We start from the raw sequence: 15966 nt of genomic DNA on the forward strand, positions 1-15966 counted from the left end.
GTCGGAGAAGCTCTTCTTACAAGGCTGCCTTTCTCCTGACAATCCTTCATCGCTGTGTGGTCTTTAATTTTTAAATCTACACTCTCTGACGTAAAAAGAAAGCCTTCCCTTTTAAACCAATAAAGAGCCCGGGTAGTTCCTGATACCTTACGAAAGAGATGAGGGGGATTGCCAACTGATCAGCGGGGGGTGGGGGTGGCGAATATACTGCCCTGCCCTTATGCCTTTAATTGCTGTGTGCTGTGCAGAAACAAAAGAGACCTTGGGTGTGTGTGTGTGTGTGTGATTATCTCCTGCCTAACGAGTGCAGATCAAAGTAGATGAGCAGGGCCATCTATCTAGACAGGCTACCGAGCGCATTCGGGCCAGCACGGCATCCTTCACATGCTCAAGGGAAAAAAATGTACAGAAATCTTGTCTTTTGAGCACGTGCAGCGTGCCTTGCTGGCCCCACAGCGCTAGGCTGATGTTACTTATAGATAGACAGCTATGCAGTACAGATATATGGATGGTTTCTCCTGCCCCTGGATGGTTTCTCCTGCCGGTGCACCGTTGCATCGCATTTCGGGCGAGGTGCGTCCGGTGTGCGCCAGGGCCCACTGGGCAAAAGCCCCTTCCCTCCCTTTCCCGCCTACCCGCCCGCAGGGCGTCGCCTGCTCCTCCCCGCGGCCGCGACACCGCTTGCAACGCTTCAGCCGCCGCCGCCGCAGCACGCGCGCCGCGGCGGAAGGTTGCCATGGTTTCGCGGGTCACATGCGCGCGAGGCTTCCCCCAGCGCTGGGAGTGGGGGGCGGGAGAGGAAGAGGCTACAGACGGCAGCGGGACGGGCTTCTTCCTCGCCTCGGCTGGTTGCAGCGCGCAGCCAGGGGAAAGCCCCCGAGGGCGGCAGCAGCAGCGGCAGCAGCAGCAGCTCCCGCCACCATTGCACCCGTCCGTTTCGCATTTAATTTTTCCTCACAGTTTGCAAGACCGCGCCACCGCTGCCGGCAGGCGTTAGCACCTATTGCACGGCGGGGGGAGGAAGGGGGAGGCTCGGGACCCCGCGGGGCTCCCCCCCACCCGCCTTCGTCTTGCCCCCGCCTCACTGCGCCCCCGGGATGAGCATCTCCGTCCCGGAGGGGCTGACGGAGCTGCTGCAAGGCTTCACTGTGGAGGTGCTGCGGAGCCAGCCGGGGGATCTCCTGGAATTCGCCCTCCAGTACTTCGGGCGCCTCAAGGCGGAGGCTCTGGCCGGTCAGGGCCGGCGGGAAGGAGCGCGAAGGAAGGAGCCGGGAGAGGAGGAAGAGGAGGAGGAGGAGGAAGAAGAGGACGGCCAGGAGGAGGGGAGCGGCGGTCGCCCCCATCCCGGCCATTTCAATGCAGCGCCGCCTGAACCCGGGCGGGGGAGCCGCCTGCAGCTCCGCAGGGCTCCCTCCGAGAGCCGAGGGGTCAACTTCGCCGAGGAGCCCATGCAGACCGACTCCGAGAGCGACGAGGACGGCGAGCCGGAAGAGTTCACGGGTATGGAAGCCCCACCTCTGTCAGAATCTGGCATGGAGCTGGGGGGGGGGGGGGAGACGGGCGGGCAGGGAGGAGGCGAGGCGAGACGGAGCCAGCGCCAGGAGGTGGAGGGAACGATGCTCAGACTCACCCCACTGGGCGGGAAAAAAAAATATAACAGCAGGCTTTGTATCCCGCCCCCCCCCCTCCACACCTTTCCTTTCCTTCAGAGGAGGTTGACTTGCCATGGCCTCCCTCCGTGGGGGGTCTTAAAAAGAGGGGAGAATGAATCGCTGTTCCCTCCCCCGTCAGGAAACCCCCCCCCCCTTTATAAGGCGCAGGAGTCGTCACAGAGGCTACTATATTGGGCTACCGTCCTGCGTCGTAACTGGAATACCTTCGTGAGCAAACTCTCCTGTGAGATCGATCGCCTGTTAAATAGATGGATAAATAAAAAGCTTCACATTTTGGGTCACGAACGGGCTTGTCTCCTCTTGTCCTCCTAACCCCATGCCCTCCCTGTCTTCAGGAAGCAGCTTGATCTGCAGATATTATCACATATAATGATGCTTATATTTGGGCATTGACAGACTTCACCTGTCTGTAGGTTAACAGTACAGAAACAAGCTGGGAAGTCGTAAGCACAAGCACATGGTCTGCCTTGCGTGTTGTGTAGGAAATCCGGGCTTCCATTCACAAATATTTAGTTTTTTTCCTTATGAATGAAACAGTTAGCACCATATTTTGATAAACATGTCATACAACTGTAAGGATTTTGATAAATTTGCTTTTGCAGCTGCTTTGGACCATGCATCTCATGATGTTGACCATTCCTGCTGTTATGCTAGTAATCCTATTATGATTGATTATTTGAGGTATCCTGGAAACTAGAAGAGCAGACTTTGTTCCTGTCATGTTTGCTTGAACAGATAGTTGTGGGAATCTAGAAGGGTGTTTAGAGAAGAGCCCATAGCTGTGTTTTTATTCATTTCACCCAGCTGTGCTTGTTTGGAATGCCAGAAATTCCCTTTAGAAAGTGGCCTATAAGTCGAAAAGATTGATGTGAAGAACTTGCTGGGCCAGACTATCCCTACCCAATCAGAAAGGAAGGGAGCATTACAGTATCATCCTTAGTAAAGCAGCAATACGGAAGATGCTGTGAGGTGGTTCCCTTTTCTCCTTCTTTCCAAACATCTTGGGCAGATAATAGTGGAAGGAGCAATCCCAGCCTATACCAGTTGGCCTTTGTTTCTGTAATACTGACTTCATATTTTTCTCAGTTTTGAGATGGAGAAAGGCTCAGGACAATATCAAGGCTTCATCTTGAGGTATATGAAATGATCATTCGTTCCTCTAAGTCCTGTCTCCTTCAAGAAAAAAAGTTATTTAGCAAAGTTTTACAAATTTTGGAGAGAGGCTAAATTTAAAAGCTTATGTGTGAGGGGGTGTTCTGTCCTTGTGAGAACCCAGCATCCTTCTTTCTAGTTAGCCTTAGTTTCCCTCAGTTTTGGGATGGTAGAAGTATAATTACAGAGAGTCTAGGAAAAATCTACTCAGAATGTTCTTCCATACATTTTAAGTAAAGAAATCAAATGAGAATCAATCAAGCTGAGGAACTGTGCAAGCAGTTTTCTCAGGAAATAATATTACATGCAAAAAGTTCCTTGAGTGGTAGTGATTTTTAACTACATCCACATCTACATCTTGGAAACACATGTTTTAACTATTAGCAAATTTCTTTGTGAAAGATACTGAATGAGCAGTACTCACTTATTATAACATATTCATCAATAATTCTGTCATTGTAAAAACTGAAATTTCCTAAAAGGAAGTTTGGGCTTTAAAAAGAAAGTGAACAAGAAAAGGTACACAGAATACTGACAGAAAGTGCTGGAAGAATGAAGTGGGGCAAGAATGTATCTAATCAAGAGTTACAGAAGCTTAAATTGTTTGTAGAATAATACACAAATATTTGGCCTATGTCAGTGTTATTTATCCAGAAATGCTTTGACATTAATTTACAACCAAGATTCTCTATTCCATTGTGATTATAAGAACCATGTTGTTCCCATTTTCTAAAGCAGCAGTATGCCTTGTGTTTCATTGTGAAAATCTATGTTGTGACATTCAGAGGCTCATCCTTTTGCATCCAATAGGGAATGAAGGAGAGCCTGGACTCTGTGATCAGTGTAGATTTTGGGTTATCAGCAAGATAATACATCTTAGAAACCTGATATAAATTGATGAATGAGGGAATGGGCTAATTGGATTTTCTATAGCTTCCTATGACTCATTGTATATTCTGGGTTCTGAAACAACTAAATTCTCAGTTATCCATGCAGGGAAATGTGATGGTAGAGGTGATTGTACCATTTGATACTATGGATGGTGAGTCAACCTTTTGGAGGGTTCCTTTCCTTTAGAAACAGCAACACCTTTTGTAAGTGAAGAAATAATACAGTACATAGTAGGCTGAGCTGGAAACTTTCTCCCTGGTCAGATGTTTTCTTTAAAAATGGTATAGTTCTGAAAAATATTGGGAATCTTCAAAGGATATTCGTGGCCATTGTCTCCTGAGCACATGGCCTGGGGGTGGGGCCTAGGGGTGGGACTTCCTGATTTAAAAGAGCGTGTCCCAGGCCCCTGGACCCTTTCCCCTAGGAAGCTGGGCTGAGGGCGAAGGCCAGGTCTGTTTGCATGGATGCCTTGCTGAGTTTTTTTTTCCTGGGCTTTCTTTTTGTCTCCTGAGCACATGGCCTGGGGGTGGGGCCTAGGGGTGGGACTTCCTGATTTAAAAGAGTGTGTCCCAAATTTTATATATGGCTGTAATATGGTAAATAGGAAAGGCAATGAGATTTGCATAAGCCAGGGAGTCAGGAAAGTTTTAAGGATCAGATCATACTTTTGCACTATTAAAGAGCAGGCCGGGTAGGTGAGGCTCGTCAGCCATGGAAGGCAGCCCATCTAGGAGAAGGAAAACTCCAATTTCAAACCTCCACTGCCTTGTGGCTATATCCACTCATGGAAAAGGCTTCAGGAGTTAACCTCGAGGCAAAATCCGGCGTTGGAGTCCCGAAGGCAGCATGTGTCGTTCTGCCAACTCCTGCGACATTGCTGGAACCAGATGTATTGGCTCTTGCCTTTCCATTGGACCATTTCAGCAATGTGGAGAGGGGGGATCTGCTGCTTGGGTAACAGCCTATCCTCCATATTACCTTACCCGGGCTTCATGCTCTGGAGAGGACACTCCTCAATTCAGAGCATGTTACCATAGTCTCTCGAGACTGAAGGATGCCTATGCTATTCGTGGCCTGCTGCCCTCAGTGATATACTGCCAACTCAGGATTCTGGCACCTTAATCTACCACTTGCTTAGATTGGAGTGAACAGCCAATCTACATATTAAGTAGAACAAGAAGGAAAGAGACTGGACTGGTTCAGACTGTAAGTGACGTATTTTTTTCAAGGCTTTCTCTCACAAAAAAGTTTCCTGAATGTAGTAAACAATTATATGGAAGTGAGGATAGAGCTATACCAACCTTTTCTCCCTAATACACTGGCTTAATATATGAAGAAAGCTTTTACCTACTTGGGATAGTGTTCAGAACAATGGACCTCTACCTTTTAATCTGTCATGTTGTAGTCCAGATCATAATGTTACTGCTTCATTTTCGGAAGTGATTGCAGAACCACTCTTAAAAGATACAGGTGAAGAAGTAATTATATTGTACGCAAACATTTCCACTTCTGTGTTTTTCTGTAATGTTCTATTTTTTGAAGTGAATTTTTGCATAAAAGGAATTAAGGCATGAGCATGATACAAGTCAAATTAGGTAGCTAGAGTAAAACAAATAAAAACCACCTAGTCCCAACAAAAGTCAGTATTTTTAAGCACTCAAATATTTCTCCAAGTATACATTTCTATGAAACATATAGATCACACTAACAGTGCAGTATAAGCAAAAATTACTCCAGATAACTTCAGAGGAACTTAACTCTTTGATAGGTGTATGCGTGCATGCATGTGTGCAATCCCCTGATTGAAAATACTTTTTATATTTAGTTAGCATGTAAAATTAGGAATACATATTTTCAGCGTTTCTGCATTTTGTTAATGAAATGGGCATAAAATGAACATGTTAAATGGGGATCTTCTTCACTTTAGAGTTGTGAACCCCCCCCCCCCCCTTTACAACATATGTCTCAGTCCATCAAACAAATGGAGTGCATGCTTCCTATTCTTAAGCCTTAAAAGACCAGCAAACCGAAAGTCTTTGGAGTGTTGAAAGGCAGCATCCAAAATGGTATGAAATGAAACATCTGTTTTGGAGAGACGTGTAGTAATGGCTGGAACCAGCAACCAAAATCCCATTGCAAAATATAACATGCAAAGGGGCAACCATGCAGTTAGTTTTGCATCTTCTTGTTCCTCAGGCATGCAACTGGATGTACAGCCAATTGCCTAGCCCAGGCTATGCAGAACTCACAGTGGATGGCTACCAATGTACTGTAGTTAGTATACAGTGTTTATGTCATTGTTGGTTTATGCTGCACAATACCAACAGGATTCTGGCCAAAGTTTCCCTTTTTACCTAACTAACAGCCGGTAAGTCTTTCGGAGCTAAAGGGAAAACTGGATATGCTTTGGGGGGGCAGTTCATATTGTCTCTGGCTAATGACAGGCTGATTTAAATGGTGCCTTTCAAACATGTGGAATGATATAAGTGTAAGAAAAATCAACCATTTCTCTGTTTAGTAAGGCAGGGCCAATGTCTGTGGATATTGTTTCTCCAAGGTCTTGATTAGCAGAATTGTGCACAGCAGCTTTAAACTCCCCTGAAGTGAGTTATATCATGTGTGAAGATGGGGGAGGGGAGGGAAGGGACAAAGCACAGCCCTGAAAGTACAGAGGTGTGCTTGGAAACTGGGAGCGGGAGAGAAAGAGAGAGGGAGGGAGGAAATGAAAGAATGGCAGTGGATTTGAATTCTTTGATCCTGGACATTATGGCTATCAAACTGGAGTCTTACAGTAAGGTTAAGAAGTCAGTTGATTTAACTGTTGGTAAGTGAAGCGCTGTCATATTGTATTTGTGATGGTGGATTTTACTGTATTTATATGTTAATTTCTTCTTGTAGATGAGCCGGAGGCAGCTCTCTAAGAATTGCAAGTGGGTGGCACTGAATTAATATTTAAAGTGACCTAATTTTAGACAACCGCTATTGTAAATGATGTCTTTGTGTTCCAGTTTATTTTTAAAATAAAATGTTCAGTTAATTATTGTGTTGAAATAATTTCCTTTTCTATAGTTAATAACATTACAAATATTTCTAATTTTGAGCAAATTATAACGGGCACCAGAGATACAGATAAAACTTAAAATTGTTCATTTTGTTAAATGGGTGTATTATGGAAACTGGAGGTCACCTCTGTTTAAGAGTTAAGGCGCAACTCTGTACACCCTCATCTAGGTATATGTCTCAATGAATTCAGTGGAACTTATTTCTTAACACAGGAATGTGCTGTTAAGGGTCTAGGTTTGTGATGGTGTGTACAGTATTTAGAGCAGTGGTATTTGTGCATAGAACATAGGTTTGTTTTGTGGAGTCATAATGAATGTATACAACTAGTCACATAGGTATACATTTAGCCTCTATGGTCTTCAAAGCTCTGCACAGAAACTATTCCTGCTTTCTCAGAGGAGTGCCTAATTTTAAAATGAGTTTAGAATTATCTTTTTAATAATTTTTTTATTTGAACGTATTTTTAATGTTCCCTGCTATTTTCTTATTGTGGATTAATTTACAACAATACAAATTATAAAAGCAAACAAAGTATAATGGGGCTTCCTGAAGAAAGTGTAGGCTAAATAGTGTGGCCAGCAGCCTTTCCTTTATGGAATGTGAATTTTTGTCCCTATCAGTGCTCCTTCAGGTCCCTTTGAAATGGCTGGATGTATCTTTTGACAGGATTATATATCGTCATGCAAGGCTGTTAGTTACCATTCATGAATTATTGCCTGAAAATACAACTGGATGGATGCTATAACATTGGGTAGGAACTTTAGCATACACAAAGTAGACCCACTGAATTTAATAGTCAATAAGTTATGAAGGACAAAAGAAAGAAAGATGAAAAGAAGTGGCTTCACGTGAGGGTAAGGAGTGCAGGAAAGGAGAGGGTTAATGATCCTAACTATCCAGAAAATTTATTCATGTAACAACATAAGAACATTTTAACAAAATATGTGAGGCTCTGTTTTTAGTTCATATAAAAAAAGTAACAAGATTATTTTGATGTGTATAGTTGTCCACATATCTTCAGAAAAGACTTATCCCGTGATACTGAGCGTATAGGCCTTGCATTACTCCGTTCTGAAGAAAAGCATTTTTTAAACAGCTTGTTTTTTAAAAAATGTAAGAAATACCATGGTTCAACATCTCAAAGCTCATCCAAATGGAATATTAGTTTCTCTATACTAGTGGTTCACAGCCTTGGGTAGCCCAGGTGTTCCTGAATTGCAATTCCCAGAAACCCCGGCCAGCATAACTAGTGGGGAAGACTACTGGGAATTGCAGTCCAAGAATATCTGGGTTACTGAAGGTTCGGAACCACTGCCCTATATGTAAAGAATCGTGCACTGAGGATATTGATATTCTTCCTCCTGTCTACAAAACACAAGACTTAAATTGGCACCAACAGTAACAACTAGTGACTGAACCCCTGGTTTTCCAGTTCTTCAGAAATGAAATTTCTGGGGACATAGTTCAGGTAGAAAGAACTTCTTAGGATGGAAGCTTTCAATTTAGTGCTAATCTACTTTAAATTATTTTTTAAAACCCCAGAAATTTAGCAGAGAAGATAAGTTCCACAGTGATTCATCAAGATTTTTAAAATAGTTGGTTTTAAAGACAGTGGATTCCAAAGTGGATATCTACTTCCAAGGGCTTCCATCAGATGGTTTCAAGTTATGCTAATTTAATACAAATAAAACAGGAAACCAAAATATCATCAGAGAAGATAATTTTTATAGTGCTTCTTCAGTATTTTTGAACCATTTCTTGAAGAGAAACTGATTTTTTTGAAGAGAAGTAGGGTTTTAAGAATAAACGTAGATAGCAATTCTGTTAACATCAATATTCTTTAGGTACTAAGCAGCACGAGTTGGCACAAAGTGGGGAGGAAAAACGTTCCATCTGGATGAGCCCTCTGATTCTTCTGATGTCATAGAAGCACTGTTTTGATTTTTCTAAGGGTTCATTTGAATCCAGATTATATTACTCCAGTGTAAATGCAAACCTATGGATATTTTCAGCAAGTTTTTAGGTCATTATCCATCTTTATAATGATGATTTAACTATAGTTCAGTACTTTTAAAGTCTCAGTTGCAGAGGGAGAGTTAAACATCTCGCCTCTGGAACAGTTTACCTCCTGGGATTCGTGGGGCTCCCTTGCTGGGTATCTTTAAGAAGCAATTAAAGACATGGTTGTTTCGGCAGGCCTTCCCTCCAGACAATCCCTGATGCTCCTTTTCTCTTCTATTTGGTTTCTATCTCTGTAAAGTTTTATTATTGGCTGTTTTATATATGTATATTTTAATTATTTGATGATTGTTAGCCGCCTAGAGTGGTCCTGAGTTGGCTAGATAGGCGGGATATAAATTAAATAAATAAATAAATAAATGTTAAAATAAGTGGGATTAAGAAGTGTTTATTTGTGGAAAGTAATGATCCATACTGAAGAAATAACTTTCATTGTATTTGGGAAAAGTAATAAGTTCGTTTATTTGTGACCGTGTTCAGTGAATGGCTTTTCAGAAACTTATTTCTTCCTTGTTGCACTAATGTTATGGACTATAGTGAAGTGGTCCCCAACCTTGGGCCTCCAGATGTTCTTGGACTTCAACTCCCAGAAATCATGGCCAGCAGAGGTGTGGTGAAGGCTTCTGGGAGTTGTAGTCCAAGAACATCTGGAGGCCCAAGGTTGGGGACCACTGCTATAGTGGATAGAGTGACAGATCAGGACTCAGGAGAGCCAGGTGCAAATCCTTGCTCATCCATGGAAACTCATGGGGGGAGGGAGAGGTGGCTCTGGTAAAACCACTCCTATAATACCTCTGTAAGTCAGATATGATTTGATGGCACATGACAACCATACACAGACCAGAGGAATGCAGATCTGGCCCCTCAGATGTTTTTGATGTAAAGTTCCCACCCACCACGTCTAGTATAGTGTGTTGTGCACGACTGTGGGATTTACAGTCCAAAAACCTTTGAAGGTCCACTTCTGACCATCCTACATAGGAGATTTTTTCAGACCAGTCCAAATTAGCTCTAGTTGTGTCTAGCTGCAGTAGATATGTATGTGCTTTGACAGGACTGTTGCAAATATCTACTGGACAGCAATGTCAGATGCTCTGGACTGGGAGATGGGAGATGTGTAATGTAGGCAGATAATCTCAGCTTCTTATACCATTGTAACTGCTGGTAAAATGCAGTTCTGGTCAGAATACCATCCTGTAGCCCAGCTATTCTTAACCTTTTTTTGGACACAGCCATAAACACAATAAATATAGGCTGAATCAGGATTGTATTCGTCACAAAACAAACTTTATAAAGTAAAGTGTATGACAAATTGTTTCCAGCCTGTGGCCCCCTTCAAAGTGCCGGGTTCCCTCAGGGAGCCGTATGGCCCCTCTTGAAAGTGGCTGCTGTAGCCTAGCAAGCTTTTGGTTAGAGCGGCCATGTGACAACAGAGATCATCAGGGGATACCTGTCTGTCAGTCCCACCACCCTCACAGGTGTGTTTGGCGGGGACAGAGGAGAGGGCCTTCTCTGTTGCTGCTCCCAGACTTGGGAACTCCCTCCCATGGGAGGCCAGGCAGCCCTTCTACAAGCAAGCAAAGACTTTTCTCTTCAAACAGGATTTCTTTTAGTGGCTGGCTGAATAAGAGGGGTTCTTAAAGGGACTGTTGTGTTTCTGTTGTTTTTAGTGTTCTTTTAATGCTGCTTTTATCTACAAGTTTTTAACCTGCCATTTGTTTCATTCTTGTAATAATAAGCTTGCATACTGTTAATATTTTTAACGTTGTAAGCTACCTTGAGTTCTTTTTAGAAGACTGGCAGGGCAAAAAATATTTTAAATAAATAAAATTGGAGAGCCAGTCCTGTACCACAGCTCACCACAGTTACTGCTGTATTTTAGTTTGTAGAGTTAATTGCTCATAGAGACCAAACAGATTTCCCATTGTTTCCTTTTGTATCACTAGGCTAGTTGATCACAATGCTTTCTTGCTGGTCTGACAACATTAATGTACCCTTGCAACTAGAGATGGGATATTCGTATTTGTCTCCTGGCGGAGATGAGTATGAATATTGCCACCAGAGGTGGCGGGGCCCTTTGGACCCAACCCCTAGAACTGGGCTTGTGGTGTGGCATGTGTGGCCATTGTCATTTGTGCTGTGCCAGTCATGCTGGCATCCCCCACCTCCCTGCACTGCTGACCACTCTGGCAAGGAGGTGGGATGATGAGTCTCCCCACTCAGCTGCTGAGTGGTCAGCAGCACAAGGAAGCAGGGGAGTGCCGGCTGGGCTGCTTCCACGATTGATGCTGCATGGATGACAATGACTGCGTGGGGTAAATGGACTGGCTGGTTCTTCGGGGAGTGGGTCCAAAGTGCCTGGCCACCTGTGGTGACGTTTAGAGATAGACTGTTCCAGCTGCACCTAATGCAGGTCTGGCCCCCCAGAACCGGCCCGTTCACACACATGTTGCCATGCCACCAGCGTCTCACTTTACCCACCAATTGCGGAAGTAGCTCCTCCTGTCCCCCTGCTCGGCTGGCCACTCAGCAGCTGTGTAGGGAGACTCGTCCCCTGCCCTCTGCCTAGAATGGCCAGTTGAGCAGAGAGATGGAGGAGCTACTTCCACGATTGGCAGGAACAGTAGGATGCTGGCAGCAGAGTAGCATGTGAGTGAATGGGCTAGTTCCAGGGGCTGGACCTGCATTAATTGCAGCTGGGACCAGGCTATTCGTATTCATAAACAATTACGAATATCCCCATCTTTAGTGGCAATATTTGTATTCATTTCCCCTGGAAGATGAATACAAATATCCCATCTCTACTTGCAACCCATCTATACTAAAGATCATGGAGGTATTTCATGAATATTCCATTTTTTCTCCACTCTAACCCCAGATCTACCCACTAGACCAGTAGTTCCCAACCTTGGGTCTGCTGGTGAAGGCTTTTGGGAGTTTTAGTCCAAGAACATGTGAGGATCCGAGGGTGGGACTCCCATTTTTTGTGGTTTTATTTTTGAGGATTGAAGAGGCTCCCCCTCACCTTAAGCAATGCCTTCTTTCATTATGTTTATAACTTGTGTACATTTCTCCCTCTCATACATTTATTCATTCATATCCATATCCATATAACATTATGCATATGCTCACTATTAAACACATGTTCTTGCACATAAGACTCAGAAATACTCAAATGACACTTAGGAAGACGTCCTTTCAAGCTTTACTTAAGTTAATTGCAGTGCAGGCTGTATGAAATCTGGGGAAAGGGTTGGCAGTGAGGGAGTTATCTTTTCCCACTTCAGCTGCAAGCCCCAGCACATCCTGCCTGCATTGCAATTAGACTTGTAAGAAAAATCTTCCATTGGCTTCAGATGAAGACTTTTTCAAGGCTTAATTGCAAAATGAAGAAATTGAGGAGGGGTTAAAAGCACAAAAGAAAATGAATCGAACTATGGTTATCAAAGTACTGTATGTGGATTGGAGTTTGTTGCAAAGAGTAGTAGGTAGAAGTAGAAATACTGCCTGTGTATTACAGATAGCCTGTTCAGAGGACGATATGAATGTGTATTCATGAATCTGTGCATGTTTAGTTTATTCCACCCAAATAAATAACTCAGGATTGGAGCATATGGTGTTCACATATTAGGTTGTGCCTCCTACATCTGTTAAAAAGGGATTGGAGAAAAGAGGTTGGTGCCTGAGTTCTTAGAGAGCAGGGATCAGTCAGATTTGATAGTCCTGGGGCTAGATGTGCTTCTTGCTACGTGGAACAGAAGTTGGTTAAGAACAGTTCCTTGGTTAAGAGAGCACCAAACATGTCACATACTGGTCACTTATGTTTAGGGGAAATGCTGCTTCTGTGTTTTGTTCTTTTTCTTTGTTGATATTTATTTATTTATTTATTTATTTATTCATTCATTCATTCATTCATTCATTCATTCATTCATTCATTCATTTATTTATTTATTTATTTATTTATTTATTTATTTATTTATTTATTTATTTGCAATTCAGGAACTACTAACAAATATAGAAATCCTAGTTCCTTAGTGTGGGATGAATATACCTTCCCCTCCCCCAGAATGGAAGGCCTTTTTCTGTAACACTTTTATTTGACTTTATTTCACTTCACAGGATGAGATGCCTCTCCCGCTACGATGGCTTCCACCTATTTGTTCTCCAGCAAAATACTCCATGCATGGGCATATATATCTTGGTCAGGGTTCAGTATTTGTTCTGAGAACAGTTGGTGAGCAGCTTTGCACCTTATTACAAATCTCATCAACTGATGAGTTATATAGTTATTCTAGAGCACCTTTGGCCTGGTAGTTTCCACTGAAGCAGAACAGACTCAAATACAAGGTGTTCTTTAGTTATGCTAATTTTAGAGAATTTAAAAGTCTCAGATAACTTTTGAGAACTGTTAGTACTCTGATGGCTTGTAAATTAATATCTTTGTTACTGGCAAATTGTAACTGTCCATTCCTCCTTTGGTGTTATTTTAGAATTATTTCAGAATTAATTTGTTTGGAATTAAATGTAGAAATATCTGGTATAAAAGCAAAATGTTTGGGAAAAGCTAATAGCAGTCTTACTACTTTTTTAAAAAGAAGCATTATATCTGAGTTGAATCCAGGAAATTGCTTTTTTGGAAAAGACTGCAAAAAGTTTGGAGAAGTATACTTAAAATGTTCTATGTAAAATAACTATGGTACAAAAGTTACTGAAGTCATAGGGGGTCTCCTTCTGTTTGAAGGCTTATTGGGAGTGAAGGACACTAGAATGGATATGAATATCAAGTAATGTACAATGAAACTAATTGTTGAGAGAGATTAACGACAGGATCCTAAACATATCTGTTCAGAAGTGAGTCCCATTATGTCCCCTCTTTCTTAGTCTCAGATAAATGGGTTTGAATATTGCATCTTTTAGTTATGCTTTTGGATTACTGCAAAGTTCAGAATGTTCCTAGTACTATTTAGCGTGCAATACTTATCTCATAGTATTCTGGGCATTAAACCAAACATAATTAAGCAATCTACATTTCAATGTAAAGCTGCAGTTACAAACTTATAAAATGAGTGGGAAAAGCATATTTTGCCTTATGAAAGGGAAATGTGGTAACTATCACATTATTTAAATAGTTTTTTATTTACTTACTGTATTTATATCCTGTCTTTCACTCAGTGAAGGGACTCTAGGCAGCATGCAGCATCACAATATATTTAAAATTGCAGTTGATGAGAATATTAATATTAAAATAGAATTAAATTTACAACAACATTAAAAACATAGCTAGTTTAAAACAAATAAAATGTATTTTAAACAGCTGATTAAAAAAAATTATTCCCCCCCCCCCAAAAAAAAACCCCTCCAATCCTGCCAGTGAATTTACAAATGAAAAGCCATTTTATAATGGAAGGTTTTCAACAGGGAGAAAGGACAATGGAGACGGGCATCTTAAACTCATATAGGAGGAAATTTCATAGACTTGGTTCAGCCCCTGAAAATGTGGTCTCCTGAGTCTTCATGAAATGTACCTGTGATGGTAGTGGGATCAAGAAAAACCCCTTCCTGAAGATCACAGAGACCAGGGAGGATTGTATGGGGAATTATGGTCCCTCAAATAGTCTGGATGCAAGTCATATAGGGCTTTATAGGTCATAACCAGTACTTTGAACTGGGCCCAGAAATGGACTGGCAGTCAGTGCAGCAATTATAGCAAAGGGAGTCATGTGCTACCTACAACCAGCCCCAGTCAGCACTTGGCAGCTGCCTTTTTTACCAACTGAAGTTCTGAACCATCTTCAAGGCAGGCCCATGCAGGGAATGGTACACCCATCAAAACAGGATGTAACTTAAACGTGTCATGGTAACCAAGTCATATATTAGGAATAAGCACTGCGGCCATACTGTACTAGCTTTAATTGTGTGAATCAAATTCTGGCCACTGCCAAAGCCTCAGCATCAAGGCTCTGGGATGAATCCAGGAGTACACAGAAGCTGCAAACCTAAGGTTTCAGGGACAGTGTAAAGAGATGAAGTTGGATGTCACTGAACCCTCAAACTGTGGACATTCTCCCCCAGTGGTTTCATTTAGATGTTAAATAATCTCTAATATCCCATTCTTGGGCAAAGTGCTGGAGTTGGTTGTGGCTTCTCAGCTCCAGGAGTTCCTGGATGAGGTGGGCTATATAGGTCCATTTCAATCTGGCTTCGGGCCTGTTTATGGAACAGAGACTGCTTTGGCCGCCTTGCTGGACAACCTATGTCAGGAACTGTACAGGGGGAGTGTGTCCCTGTTGGTTCTGCTGGATGTTTTTCAATATCATTGACAATGGTATTCTTCAGTGTCCATCCTCTGGGATGGGACTTGGAGGCACTGTTTTACAATGGTTTCCATCCTTTCTAGAGGGGAGAACCCAGAGGGTGGTGCTGGGGATTCCTGTTTGACACCCTGGCCATTGGCCTGTGGTGTCCCTCAGGCTTCTGTTTTGTCCCCTATGCTATTTAACATCTGCATGAAAGCACTTGGAGACATTGTCCAGAGTTCTTGGGTTTGTGTCACCAATAAGTGGATGACACCCAACTCTTATCTTTCCTTTCACCCAAATCTGAGGAAACTGTTTTGGCTCTAGGATCAGTAATGGACTTGATGAAGGTGAATTCCAGCAACTCTAAACCCCATCAGGTAGTGCTCGGTCCATGACATTAAAACTACAGAGAGGCACTCATTCATCCTTCATCCTTCCCTAAGCAGAAAGCCAGGTCTGGTAAGGCCGCATGTGGAGTATTATGTACCGTTCTGGTTGCGGCACCTAAAAAATGACATAGTGGAACTGGAAAAGGTGCAGAAGAGAGTAACTAAAATGAATACTGGGCTGGGGCATCTCCCTTATGAGGAAAGGCTACAGCATTTGGGGCTCTTTAATCTGAAGAAAAGGCGCAAGAGAGGAGACGACTGAGACGTATAAAATGATGCAGAGGATGGATAAAGGGAAGCTCTTTTCCCTCTCACGCAATACCCAGAACCATGGGACATCCACTCAAATTGAGTGTTAGGAGAGTGAGAACAGACAAAATAAAATATTTCTTGACCCAGCGTGTTGTTAGTCTGTGGAACTCCTTGCCACAGGATGTGGTGATGGCATCAGGTCTAGATGCCTTCAAAAGGGGATTGGAC

The 15966-nt window shown here is 42.8% G+C and overlaps 1 protein-coding gene across 3 annotated transcripts in view; it reads left to right on the top strand.

The window, feature by feature from the left end:
* The first annotated feature begins 970 nt into the window (after nucleotides 1-970).
* The window catches only part of PRKAR2B (protein kinase cAMP-dependent type II regulatory subunit beta), a 70158-nt gene continuing 55162 nt past the window's right edge, over nucleotides 971-15966 (top strand). The window contains exon 1 of one of the 3 annotated variants that reach the window (XM_020813082.3): nucleotides 971-1500. In XM_020813082.3, coding sequence (XP_020668741.3) covers nucleotides 1098-1500 — 403 coding nt within the window. In that variant the 5' untranslated portion in view covers nucleotides 971-1097. Of the gene's footprint in view, nucleotides 1501-5603; nucleotides 6541-15966 lie in introns of those variants that run through there. The other 2 variants (XM_020813083.3, XM_078394348.1) reach the window with 2 other exon arrangements.

The sequence above is a fragment of the Pogona vitticeps genome, chromosome 5, assembly GCF_051106095.1.
Source record: "Pogona vitticeps strain Pit_001003342236 chromosome 5, PviZW2.1, whole genome shotgun sequence".
NCBI lineage: Eukaryota > Metazoa > Chordata > Lepidosauria > Squamata > Agamidae > Pogona > Pogona vitticeps.